The sequence below is a fragment of the Elgaria multicarinata genome, chromosome 3 (assembly GCF_023053635.1).
Source record: "Elgaria multicarinata webbii isolate HBS135686 ecotype San Diego chromosome 3, rElgMul1.1.pri, whole genome shotgun sequence".
NCBI classification, from domain to species: Eukaryota; Metazoa; Chordata; class Lepidosauria; order Squamata; family Anguidae; genus Elgaria; species Elgaria multicarinata.
Window position 1 is genome coordinate 21729926 of NC_086173.1, and position 12816 is coordinate 21742741.

Sequence of the window (12816 nt, forward strand, 5' to 3'; positions counted from 1 at the left end):
GTCCCCCTCCTTGCACCCCTGATATTGGAGCCCCTTGCCAGGGAAGGGGGAGGCTCAACGCCTTCTGGGTTTATTAATTCTCCAAACTGACCCTCCTGGTTTTCCTACCCCATAGATGCTGAGTGCCCCCACCCCACCCCACCCATCGCCTTCAAAAAGCAAAAGTTCCCCAAAAAGGGAGTGAAAGAAGAGAACCCCGAAGTGCAGGGGGGAAGGGAGCCCGAGAAAGATGGGGGGCAGCTGTCTCCCCTCATTTTTATAGCCCCAATTTGGATTCGTGCCCACCTGTGTGGAATCCCCTTAAGGGTAAGGAAACCTCTGCCCTTCTTTCTGAACACTGACCCACTTATGGGATGGGGGTGGGGGAGGCTTTGCTGGTGGGGGGTCATCTCCGTCGCTCCTCTGATTTGGGGCCTGGGTTCCAAGGTTTCGGGGTTCCAAGGTCCTAGGAGTTCACTCACATAGGAGGGCTCTTTCCTTGAAGTCAGAAGGATGTTCTCTAATGGGGGGCTGGGGATGTGAGTCCTCTTTTATGCTTATTATCTTCCTACCCCTGTATTCCTTTCTTCTTGTGGTTCCCCCCCCCCCCCCACATGGCTGTCAAGTAACAAAAGTTGTGGGGTGTCTCCAAATCATTAAAACAACGAACATATCGAGTTTTAGGTTCCTCTGCTTTCAATCCTTTGGAACAGGGCTGATGCATCCTGCATTTGGTTTGTTTGGCTTTTTAAATAGAAATAAAGTGGAATAGAGAAGTGAGGTGAGATGGTTGCAGTTCCCTGGTTAAAAAAAATAAAAATTCAAAGACAGAAAGGATGCAGTGAAAAGTGGCCGTTTCCCTGCTTTTTTGCATCTGACCTGCTTTTTATTTGGGGTGTGTGTGTGTAGGGGTTAATAGAATCTCAGAAACCGTCCCTTGTGCATCTCAAGGGCTTTGTCCTTTCCTTTCTTCTGGGCAGCCTCTTCTCCCCTTATGCCACGGCGGCGTGCCATCTGGGACAGGAAGTGAAAACGAATTTCTTACCCAGTCAAAAGCACTGGCTTGGCGGGAACGTGTGTTTGTGTGTGTTTAGGGCAAGGATTAATGCGCCCGCAGCTATGGAAGCAATGGTTAACATGCCCTGACTTCTGCATAGACAGATAGATATAAAAGGGGGGGGGTGTTCGCTGGCAACCACGAGCTTGCAGGGCGAGCTGGTTGGTTCTCTGCGGGAGCGCGCTGCATTTCAATGGAGCCCGTCCCTTCCCTTGGGAGGCGTTTTTGTGGGCCTCTTTCCCTGGGCCGGCCTATCCTCCTGACAATCACTCCCAAACAGTCAGATATCTGTTCTAATATCTGCTCAAAACAATTTGTCTTTAAGTGCTTTTGCTTACTTGCTGTCTCCGGAATTGAGAGCCGTGCTCTGTCACAGAAGCATGTTGGCGGCGGGGATTGAAGTTAGGCGCTATCCCCGGCCCAGCCCACTCACCCCCCATCGAGGACTGCTACCTACCTTCCATCAGCTTTTCCCTGTGCTGAAGCGACACCACAGGTCTTTACTCACCCTTGAATTTCATGTTTTTGAGATCTTGGTCTGATCTCTGGAATTGCAAGTCAATCCTTCACGACTCCTGGAAAACAGATGACAAAAATAACTAACTTTCCCTTTTCTTCCCCAGAAGGAAAATAATAATAGATTTGGAGTCACATAATGACTACTTCCTTCCCCTGCTGCTTTACTTCAGTGTCCGTCTTATCTCTGTGTTCCTGCCTCTCGCGTCCAAATAGGTGGTCCTTCAGGCCTGACTGCAAAATGGAGTCCAGAAAGGTGTGCTTATTGAAAATGAGCTGGCTTTTGTACAGCCATGCAGAGACTGGAAGAAGGAAAGTGTTCCTTCTCTACTTTTTTTTTTAAAAAAACTTCTCAATAAATTGCCTGAAAGCTAGCCTTCCACCGCTTTGTGCGTGAGCCTTTCCTGCCATTACGGCTGTGAGCTGTTGTGAGGCCTGCCACTGTAGCGTGCGCCACATGGTATGTCTTGTTTGCGTCTGTCTACTTCCTCCGAGAGCAGCGCAGGCAGGCAGCGTCTCCGCTGCTATTGTCTGGAGTCTGCGGCCTGGGAGGAACTTGCTCGCTTTTCCCTCACGAGACCTGGCGGCTGCTCATGGATTTTCCTAAACTATTTTTGGAGGCGGAGGAGTGCCTTTCTGCATTTCTATGTTGTCTAGAGGGTTTTTTGGTGTGTGTGTGTGTGTGTGGAATCATCCAGTCCGCCAATGCGTCCCTGTGAGAACACAATCAGCTTCGTCTAACTTCCATTTCTTTATGGCGTTTTGGACCTAGTTTGTGGTTGCGAGAGGACAGCTTCCCCGCCCCCCCACAGCAACTTCCTCAAAACTGTCCTCACACCTTAAAAGCACCTCTCAGCCCCACGCTTACTATTTTGGGGGTGGCAGAGAAATAGTCGTTCACTCTGCTCTGGGAAAACACTATTACAGCGTCAAATTTTGAACCGCTTCAGCCCAATGCTATCTTGGCCTTCCCCAACCTGGTGCCCTCCAGAGGCGTTGTGCTACAGGTTCCATCATCCCCACCCATGCTGGTGGGGATGATGGAGAAGCTATGCAAGCTTCTCCTCTAAAGTAAATTTTCGTTTAGCTGTGCCGGGATGGAAACTTGCTTACTTAAGCGGACGTGTTATTTAACCAAGAAGGCCGGCGAAACTAGTTAGTCTGCATGGCCAGTGGCCCAGTAGGGCACCACCACTTAAAAATGGGAAGAAAGGAGGAGAACGGTAGTGGAGTGCGGTATTTGGTTCTGTAAAGTGGGAACAGCCAGTTCCCAGGTGTGTGAGGGGCTTTTTTAAGAGCTGGGCCAGCAGTTCAACCCACATGCCTTAAAGTGGCTTGTCTGTTATTGTCAAAGATAACTACTTCATCCATACCACTTTTGCATTTCTTTGGTAAAGAGTTTATTTTGGGGTGGTGGGGAGGTCGGCTGGAAACATGAATTGCCTGACTATTGTACTTTTTGGGTGGGGGCGTTCTTGCAAAGTGAGGCTAAAAAAACCTATTCTTATTATGCACAGTATAAATGAAAATGAGATCTAGACAAAAGACTAGAAGATTTAATCAAAGTGGGTGTGATCCATTCCCAACTGGTGAAGAAATGTACGTAAAACACCTAATGAGTGAAAGCTTTCCTGTTGTGAGCTAGTCAGTCTTTACTGAGCCCTAGGCTATAGTGTCAAACCAGAAAAAAATCCAACTTGGCAGCCTCTCACTGGAATACTTAAAGAAATTCTGGCCAAAGCAGAGTGAACTTTGCTACTCTAGCTAGTTTTGCTTAAAAGAGATGTCAGTGGCACATAGTGAAGGCTTGGGGGAGGAGGGGAAAACTAGGAAGAAAAACAAACATTTGGTGGGGGGGGACCCATTTTCTCCTAAATTTTCCAAAAATCCCTGGGGGAGGTGTGTTTAAAGCTTTTTCTGGGGTGTTTTCTGGTCTCTCCCCTCCCCCTTTTTCTGTTTTTTTCCCTCAGGCCTTCACATCTCTAGCCCTATGCTTTGCTAAGGCTGGCTGGAGCATGTTGGGAGTTCTAGATTTTTTTTTTAGTTTAAACATGTGTAGGATTGCGCCCTTAGTCATAAAACCAGCATGTGAAGAGGTCGTATGTGTGCTGGGTGGTGATGGTAGTCACCTTAGATGGCTTTATGGACTGTCGTAACAGACCAGGCAAGTAGAGGGTACCCCTTTTGCCTTGGCCTGTGTTTCCTGGAGCAGCAGCAGACGGTCTTCTTTTCTTTGTTTTGTTAGTGGCTCTTTCCTTTTTGGTTGAGGGGTGGTTCTCTGGTACACATCCAAAGGGAAGCGCTGGGCCTCCATGGAGTTAAGGAATTACTCACGTCTCTGGTACTGCTGATGCCAATTTGGTTATGTTCATGCGCGTGCGTGCACAGAAGGAAGTGACATGTTGTTCAGAGAGGATCTTCAAACTCTTTTTGAGAGCCTGGTGCAGCATGTGTGTGGCTGGGGACCCTGTGGGTTGCTGGGCTTTGGTGGAAAACATTCTTCTCTTTGGGAGCTTTCAGCAAGGGCTTCTAGCCAGAAACATTTGACTCACTTGTTGGAGATCATATAGATTATTATTTTTAAGTGGGAGTAAAATCTGTGGCCAGCGGTCTACTTGCGAGTTCATTTGGTTCTGGACTCCAGCCTGTCCATGACTACGCACCACAAACAGCAATGAAATCGGCGTGGACCTGCAGAAGTCCCGCTTTGAGCCGTGGGGAAAGAGCTCTGCTTTCCCAAGGTACCCGGTTCTCCTGTTATGCTCCCCACGCTTGCAGTTCGGGCTAGACTAAGAAGTGCAGGAAAGCTTTCCTCTATACACCCTTGATTTTCAAGTTCAATAGTACAGTAATGAAATGGTGGTCAGAGTTGGCACTGCAAGGAGGTAGTTACAGGAAAGCATGCTGATTGCACAACTGCAGTACTACACACACACAGAGTGGGTTGAAGCCCTGGGGCAGACTGCTTGATGCCTTCTGCGTGATTGGGGGGCAGTAGCTTCCCCCCACCCCACCCCCAGCCTTCAGCAGTAGAGCTGATTCCTCCCCTCCAGAGCAGCATATGAGCAAAGCACCGTTGCCAAAGCCACTGCTCCCTTAACCGGCACCTCTTGCAGCTGTGAGGCTCTGCCTGAGAAGGTCAGGTTTGGCTTTGGGGTCGCCCAAGTGAAGCCTCTGCTAGGTGACAAAGCACCCTTACCACCTAGGACTCTCTGAATGCGTGGCTCTGCATGTGTTGGATAACTATTCCCATCATCCCCAGCCAGTGGGCAGGCTAGACATCTTCCCTGTCTCTTTCCTTTTCTGATCTGTGGGTGGCATCACCCATTGGTCTGTCGGTCTCTCTCTCTCTCTCTCTCTGTTTTTTTACCTGAGGCTTCCTAAACTGGTGGTGGTGGTGGTAGTGCAAACCAAGCAGTGAAGCTTACCAGAATCGGGGACCAAAGGAGTCTGGCTTCTGTTAACTCCAAATCAACCAATATGCAGGCGATGCCCATGATACACTATTCCAATAACGAAACAAATGACCACAACTAGCACATCCAGTTGATACATTTTTTTGTAGATTTAACGAATTTTAAATTCTAAAATTTAAATTTTATAGCTTTAAAAAAAATAGATACTCAAGTAGAAACATTTTAAAATGTGAAACGTTTCAGCATAAAACACCAGCTTCAGTCACAAATGAGATTATGGCACAATGCCGCTTATAAGCTGTGCTAGAACCAATCAGAATCAGCCCAAACCTCAGTGAGGCAACTGTGATTCTCTTACTCTCCCAGCCAGCTTGAGCAAGGCCAGGTATAACTACCTCTTTGTCCTTTCTTCTAGACTGGGTGGTTCTTCTGGGTGGTGCTCTTGATAGGGGAAAGGTGTGCAGATCAAAGAAGAATCCAGGGCACATAGATTGGAGCCTGGGGGATGCAGGGGCAGAGAAACAAAACAAAGTAAAGCTTTGTATACTTTGGTCATCCCTGATAGGTAGCTGTCCAGCCAGTTTGAAAGACATCTACTGCAAGCTTGTCAACCTGTGGAGGGCAACTGACCATCATGGACACCGCCAATCATTGGTACTTTAATTATAATCAGTGCAAGTGCTTGATCTAGCAGTGTCTTCCAAAAAGGGCAAAGCAGATGCCTTCTCCTGTCCTCATGTGAAAAATGCCACCTCCCAAGCAATCCATTGCCATAGTGAAATACAGAATCAAACTCTGCTGACACTGTGCATGTCAGCATGCAATACAGCTGTTACTTCCAACCAGGGCATATCCTCATCCGAGTCACTGCCCTTAGAGGCTGTGCCCCATCCTCTTAAACACAGCGTGGCTAAGGGAACACACCAGGGTTTGTAGCTGCAGCTTCAGAAGGCCTCCTCAGGTGATACTTTATTTCTGGGAGTCTACCTGAGGGGTGAGGAAAGATCAAGAGCAGGCCTTCTGCTTGTGCCTTCCCTCCTGTACTCTTCGCTGCCTCCTTCCCCAGCGTGGGGAGAAGTGGACAAGTGAAATGGTGAGGCCTCGCCCTTTCGTCTGGATGTGAGATTTCCCTTGATCGACTTCTGAGATTCCCTTGGTCAGCTTCATCCTGTCATGGCGGTAGTAGAGAGAGATCTCTTGGAGGGAGTGTGGAATTCAAGTTTTGCTGTGAATCTCATCTCCCCAGCCCTGGTACCATCCATGAGGAGAACCGTCCCCTGTCCCTTTGAAACATGTGGGGAGGAAGAAGAGGCTGCTCCTTAATGAAGAACTTTTCTCTCTTTTTTATGTTTTATTTTAAAACAGGCTAAAAGACCTGGAGAGCGATGAAGACGGTCTTGGTGAAAGAGTGAGTGCATCAGTCTATCTCTTTGTGTGTGTCCTTCTCACTGTCTCTCTCCCCCACCCCGCAAGCTTAATGGAGAATCATGTCAATGCCTCCCTGCAGCTATTTATTCCCTGAGAAGCTACTGCAGGTCTGGGTTGCCAGCTGTAATATTCCCTTTCTCTCTCTCTCTCTCTCTCTCTCTCTCTCTCTCTCTTTCTTTCCCCCCAAGGAATGTGTTCAGGAAAAGCTGAGTCTGATACATGGCTTCTTGCAAGCAGATGTTCAGAATCAGCTGAAGGACCTGGAGACCAAGTTTTGCAAAGAGGAGCTTTCTGAGGTGAGTAATTATTAGGGATGAGCAGATTCCTCCAGTTTCTGTCAGGTATTGTTCTGGGGGCTCGCTCTGCCTGCCTTCCAGCCTTACTTTGGAGAATTTCTAAGGTTAATCTCAGAGCTAGCGGATGCCGCAGTCTGTGTACTCAGCCTGTTCGTTGGCCTTTGCCTCCTGCTGCAGGAACGGTACCTGGCCAAAGTCAAAGCCCTGCTCCACAAAGAACTCTCTTTGGAAAATGGAGACAAGCTGGAACTTGGCCAGAAGCCCAACGGCTGCACAGAAAATGGCGCCTATGGCAGTGACGAAGAACCTGAGAGGACGGGGAACAAGGAGGAAGAGGACAGTGCCATGGAGACTGAGGAGGCCGCCGCCTCTTCCTCTACGCCGTTGGCCTCTCCATCTTTGCCAAAAGCCCGCCGGGGCAGGAGGAGCAAATCCAACAGCGAGAATAGAAGTAAGAAGTGATTTGGGAGCTGCGTCACAAGGCACTGCTTTGATTCTGAGTGCACACTTTAAAACAGGGTGCTGAAATTCTGTTGGGTGAGGCAGATGACTCCCAGCCTTCTGCAGGCCAAATGACGGCGGGCAGGGCTGAGCCCCGCCCCCTTCCACCTCCTGGTGACATTTCATCCCTAGTGGAAGTGCAGGTAGGGGCTCCTCCAATCGGTGCTTCATCCGAGGGCCTGGCTTCGCTGCACAGGGATTTTCTTCAGGCAAAGAAGAATCATGCGCAGGGAAGCCCCCCCCCCCCCAGCCAAAGCCACCCATTTGGGAGGACGCAGGGCAGGCAAAGCTGAGTCTGTTCAGTCCCCTTCAGCTGGCTCAGCTTTACTCTGCCTGGGCTTTCCCTAGCTGAAGGGAGCCTGGGCAAAGTGAAGCAATCCCCTTTGTACGTGGGTGTGAGTGTGCATGCTTTTTTCTGGCTGGAGAAAGCCTGCATGCACCGAAAACTTCCCTGGCCAAAAGGCTACGAGGAGGATCTGCTTGACGCCTCAGCCAGGGTGTTTCTACACCACCTCCTATTCCGGAGGATGCAGGGCAGGTGAAGCCAAAGGACTCAGCCAGCACATAGAGGAGCCGCTTCTCTGTGCTCCAACTGTGTCGGGCACCTCCTTCCTATCCCCATGGAGGCAGTGCACTGTGACTGAAGGATCACCAGGCCAGTCCACGGAGCAGTGGCTCCTTTGTGTCCCGAATGAATCGGCTACCTCCGGAGTTCCCCCAGACACCGCATGAAGGAGAGTCCCTGAGGTTTTCTCTGATCAAGCGATAATGTCTGGGATTCCTCTCTGGGGAGGGGGAAAGTCATGGGAGGGGAACCCCCTCCCCCCTGGGGTGGGCTGGGTTAGGTCCATGGGGCACAAGTTGCTTTAAACAGACAGTGCCCTGAAGTTGCCTCCAGGCAAAGAAGCTGAAACTTCCTAGAAGTTGGGGGTGTGGATCTCAAAGGGCTAACATAAATACGTGTGGGCAGATGGGCTAGTAAAACACGTTGTTGTTGTAGCATATCAGTGTCCGTGGATTTGCTTTGCTAAGCTGGGAGGAGAAGGGCCTTGAACTTGTTTTCTCAACAAAATATTGCAGGCCTTTACTAATGTTCAGCCTGAACCACCTGCAGGAACTATTCTTGGCACCTGTTTGTGAATTGGCTCGCTCGCTGCTCGTCTGCAAATAGATCATTGTGAGAGCTGTGAGAGCTTCAAGTTGTTTATGTTAATAAGATTCCTGGGAACCTAATTTCTGTTCTGAAACTGGGCCGCCCTACTCATTCTAGTTCATCTGGAACAGCTCAATGAAAATTGCTTTGGCATGCGAGCCTTCCATTGTCTTTTTCTCCCCTTCCTCCTGTCCCTGTGTGGTACCAAAGCAGCGGTGCTGAAACGCTTCCCGCATACGTGTGTGGATATTGACTCTCAGCAGGGTGCAAAAATGTTTGCAGCACTTAGGAGGCAGGGATAGAGACCTGAGAGTAGCACCAGTGAGAAGAAGAGGTCCTCTTCTTGCTGCTGTGGTGTTGCCTTCTTATTTATTTATTACATTTATATACTGCCCCATAACCGAAACTCTCTGGGCAGTTTACAAAAGTTAAAAACAATGAACATTAAAAACAAAAATTTAAAAGCATAAAAGCAGCAATATCCACTTAAAATAGCTGTTCTGGGGTCAGTTTAAAAAACTCAGCATATGTTGTTAACTGCCTGGGAGAAAAGAAAAGTCTTAACCTGGCGCCGGAAAGATAACAATGTTGGCGCCAGGCGAGCCTTGTTGGGAAGATCATTCCATAATTGGGGGGCCACCACTGAAAAGGCCCTCTCCCTTGTTGCCATTCTCTGAGCTTCCCTCGGAGTAGGCACTCGGAGGAGACCTTAGATGTTGAGCGCAATGTACGAGTAGGTTCATGTGAGGAGAGGCGTTCCGTCAGGTATTGTGGTCTCAAGCTGTGTAAGGCTTTATAGGTTAAAACCAGCACCTTGAATTGGGCTTGGGAGCGTATAGGCAACCAATGCAAGCAGGCCGGAATCATTCTTATATGTTCGAACCTTCTGGTTCCAGTTATCAATCCGGCCGCTGCATTTTTCACACGCATGCACACCCCACTCCCCCTGCCTTTCTCCGAGGCAGTACTTAACTGAGACTCGCCAGGGCTTAAGCCTCCTTTGATATTGTAACCCAGCTTCCCCCAACCTGGTGCCCTCCAGAGGTGTTGGACTACAACTCCCAGCACCCCCAAGCCAGTCATGGCTGGTTGGAGGATGCTGGGAGATGTAGTCCAACACCCCTGGAGGGCACTAGGTTGGGGAAAGCTGTATGTAGGCCCAGATCGCAAGCGCTTTATATGTAACTGCCAGGAAACCTGGCCCTCAAGTAACCTTGAGATGAAGACGATGAGAAATGGTCCTGTTGAGGCAGGGGATCAGGGGCAGGCAGGAGAGGGAAAGGGTGTAATCTCCTTTCAAGCATTTTGAAAGCTGTAGCCAAAATTCATGCCTGGCCATGGCACCTGTCATTCTCTCTCCCCTCCGTTCCAATTCATCTGTAGAAACCCCAAGGAGTTCAAGGATCACCCGTAGTTCCGGCAAGCAGCCCACCATCGCAGCGATGTTTTCCAAAGTGTAAGTAGGTTGCATGTAAACCTTGTGTGTGAGTGTGTGTGTGTGTGTGTATATGTGTATATGTGACTTTTCTTTTTGCACATCTTTGGGCCTCTTGATTGGCTTTATATATATATGTGTATATGTGACTTTTCTTTTTGCACATCTTTGGGCCTCTTGATTGGCTTTTTCTCGATTGCCTGATTACCAGTTACATTAAGGTTGGGCCCTGGAGAGGCGGTGCAGGTGTGGGATGGGTATAGACAGGGCCGGTGCCAGGCTTTTTTTACGTCCTAGGCAAGGTGAGCTGCTTTCACCCCCCCACACCGGATCCCCCCCCCAGGTAGGCGGAGACAGGTTACCTGTCCCTCCCCTGAAGTCCTCTTGGCTGAAGTCCTCCTGAAGTCCTTCCATCCGTTCGCCCCCCCCCCCCGCGTCCCGCGTCCCGGCTTGTGTGGCTGGGAGCCGTCAGCCGAAGCCAAGCCGGGAAGCTGGGGGAGGGCGGTTAGACGGCTCCATGTTCTGACGTTGGAGGGCGACTTCTGGGGGCACTTACCTTGACGCTCTAGGCGGCCGCCTAACTGGCCTCTATGGAAGCGCCAGCCCTGGGTATAGATGAGGAGCAGAGCTGCAGGTTGTCCCAAGGCAAGATGCAGTGGCAACTGGGACCCTTCCAGAAGTTCCTTACCAAAGGACTCTCCCCTTTTCCAGCCTGAACATATGAGCCCTGCTGGATTAGACCAAAGGCCTCTCTAGTCCAGCCTTCTGCTCACACACTGGCTATCCAGCCACTTTTGTAGGACTTGAGTGCAATAACACCCTCTGGTTCTCCAGAACAGAGAGGGGCACTTCCCTTGGTACTGGAGGCACTCTATAGCCATCATGACTAGAAGCCATTGATCCTCCATATCCTCCCTGAATTTGCAGGCCGCTGCGGTGTAGTGGTTAGTGTGCTTGACTGGGACTCAGGAGATCTGCATTCTAGTCCCCACTCAGCCATGATGTTCACTGGGTAATTTGGGGCCAATCACTGGCCTTAGCTAAACCTAAGGTTTATCCCAGGATCGTCCTGGGGTCATCCCTGTTCATGTAAATGACACACAGGATATCCCGGGAGCAGGCAGGGACGACCCCAGGATAAATCTCAGGTCTAGCTAAGGCCACTGACTCTTAGTGTAACCTACCTCACAGGCTTTTTGTGAGGGTACAAAGGAGAGGAGGACCACGTACTTCACCTTGGGCTCTTTAGAAGAAAAGCAGGGCATAAATGTAACAAAGAAAATCTTTCTTATATATATAATTCGAATTTGGGAGTTAGTTGGTCATCCCTTTTTGACTGCCTTCCCATTGGCAGATTTTCATGAAACACACTTCATTGGAAAACTCTTGATGTTCAGATTTCCACGAATAACAATGGTTTTCACTATAATTCAGAGTTGGCAGTTTATTTTTATCCATAAAGCTGTTAAATAAAAGATTAGGCTATCCTTATAGCAATGTACTATAAAGTTTTATTAGTATCATTAAAAATGGCAAGTATAATTAAAAAACATAATTAATTGCAAATTGGAGAAAATGAAATATGAACACACAAAATCTCTGTACATAGGTGCAGGCCAAAGTACAATAATATGGCAGTAACATACAGCCTGTAAACAAATTATGAAGTGATTAAAAGACACCTTCAGTTAAAAGTAACCCACTCAAAGTTTAGTTATCACTCAGAAAAGAAGTGTCCTGCGGTTAAATTTAACAAAATAAAACTTAAAGGTCTCTGTACACCTTTAGATGACTGGGTTCAGACAACATGATAACCAATGGTGATTTAATTAGTTGATGGTTGGTTATTTATTCCACCATGGGTTATCAGGTTGTGTGGCAGGAGTTTTTTAACCAATGGTTGGTTATTTGGTTGAAATAACCAACTCTGTGCAGAGTTGGCTATTTGATAATCATTGGTTATCGTGTCATGTGGAAGGCACCGTTGGTTATTGCCTCAGCCACCATTGGTTATTTCGGCAGCCACAGAGTTGCAAGGCAAGAGTGGTCAAAGCGGTGACTGCCTCTGTACTCCAGCTGGCATGATAGATTTTAGGCAGCGATGGCTGATTGGATACTAGCAGGAAGACTGATGGGGGAGAGAGGTGGAGGAAGAGTGAGTCAACTCAGCATGGACTAATAGCCAACTCAGTGTTGATCCAAATCCACACCATGCAGGGCCGGCGCTGCCATAGAGGGCAGTTAGGCGACCGCCTAGAGCGCCAAGGTAAGGGGGGCGCCGAACGCCATGCCCGGAAGTCGCCCTCCCACTCCCAGATCCTCTCTGGCTGAGCGAGGGAAGCTTCCGGGGGCGCCGTTCTGAAGCTGCCCTTCCGCCCCCCACCCCAGTGTCCCTGGCTTGGCTTTGGCTGGGTGCCCGCCCAGCCAAAGCCAAGCCGGGACGCTGGCCGGGGGTGGGGGGGGGGGGGCGGCGAACGGACGGCTCCACGTTCTGACATCCGGGCACGCCAGACGTCAGAATGTGGAGCGCCCGCCCCACCGCAGCATCCCGCCCAGCCGAAGCCAAGCCGGGACAACTTCAGGCGAGGGAAAGGTAACGCTTGTCTCCGCCTACCTGGGGTGGGGGAGTACGATAGGGTGGGGGTGGGGGGGTACGCTGGGGGGTGGAGGGGTGAAAGTAGCTCACCTTGCCTAGGGCGCAAAAAGATAAACAACTGTTGAGTTCATTATTACGCCACCGTCAACTATCATGTTGTCCGAACACAACCGCTAAGTTAAACCTTCCATTAGATTTGATATTTCTCTGGGAACCGTGTTCACGGGAAACCAATCCCTTTTTAAAGCCATTCAACTTGGGGGCCATCACTCCATTTCGTAGTAGTGAATTCCACTCTTTAACTAAGCACTGTGTGAAGAAGTCCAGGTGTAATAATGACTAGAAACAGGCCTTGATTATTACAAAACCAAGAAGTGGGCTAATGGACGGTGTGCTGGATGTAAAATGGGGAACCCCGGTTCATGTCCTCACTTAGTCG

The 12816-nt window shown here is 49.4% G+C and overlaps 1 protein-coding gene across 2 annotated transcripts in view; it reads left to right on the top strand.

Moving 5' to 3' along the window:
• Positions 1-12816, top strand: part of DNMT1 (DNA methyltransferase 1) — a 73685-nt gene that overhangs the window by 317 nt on the left and 60552 nt on the right. Inside the window, exons 1-5 of one of the 2 annotated variants that reach the window (XM_063119562.1) lie at positions 5575-5622; positions 6334-6376; positions 6585-6692; positions 6870-7143; positions 9730-9802. In XM_063119562.1, the coding sequence (XP_062975632.1) occupies positions 5603-5622; positions 6334-6376; positions 6585-6692; positions 6870-7143; positions 9730-9802 (518 nt within the window). In that variant the 5' untranslated portion in view covers positions 5575-5602. Of the gene's footprint in view, positions 1-5574; positions 5623-6333; positions 6377-6584; positions 6693-6869; positions 7144-9729; positions 9803-12816 lie in introns of those variants that run through there. The other variant, XM_063119561.1, reaches the window with a different exon arrangement.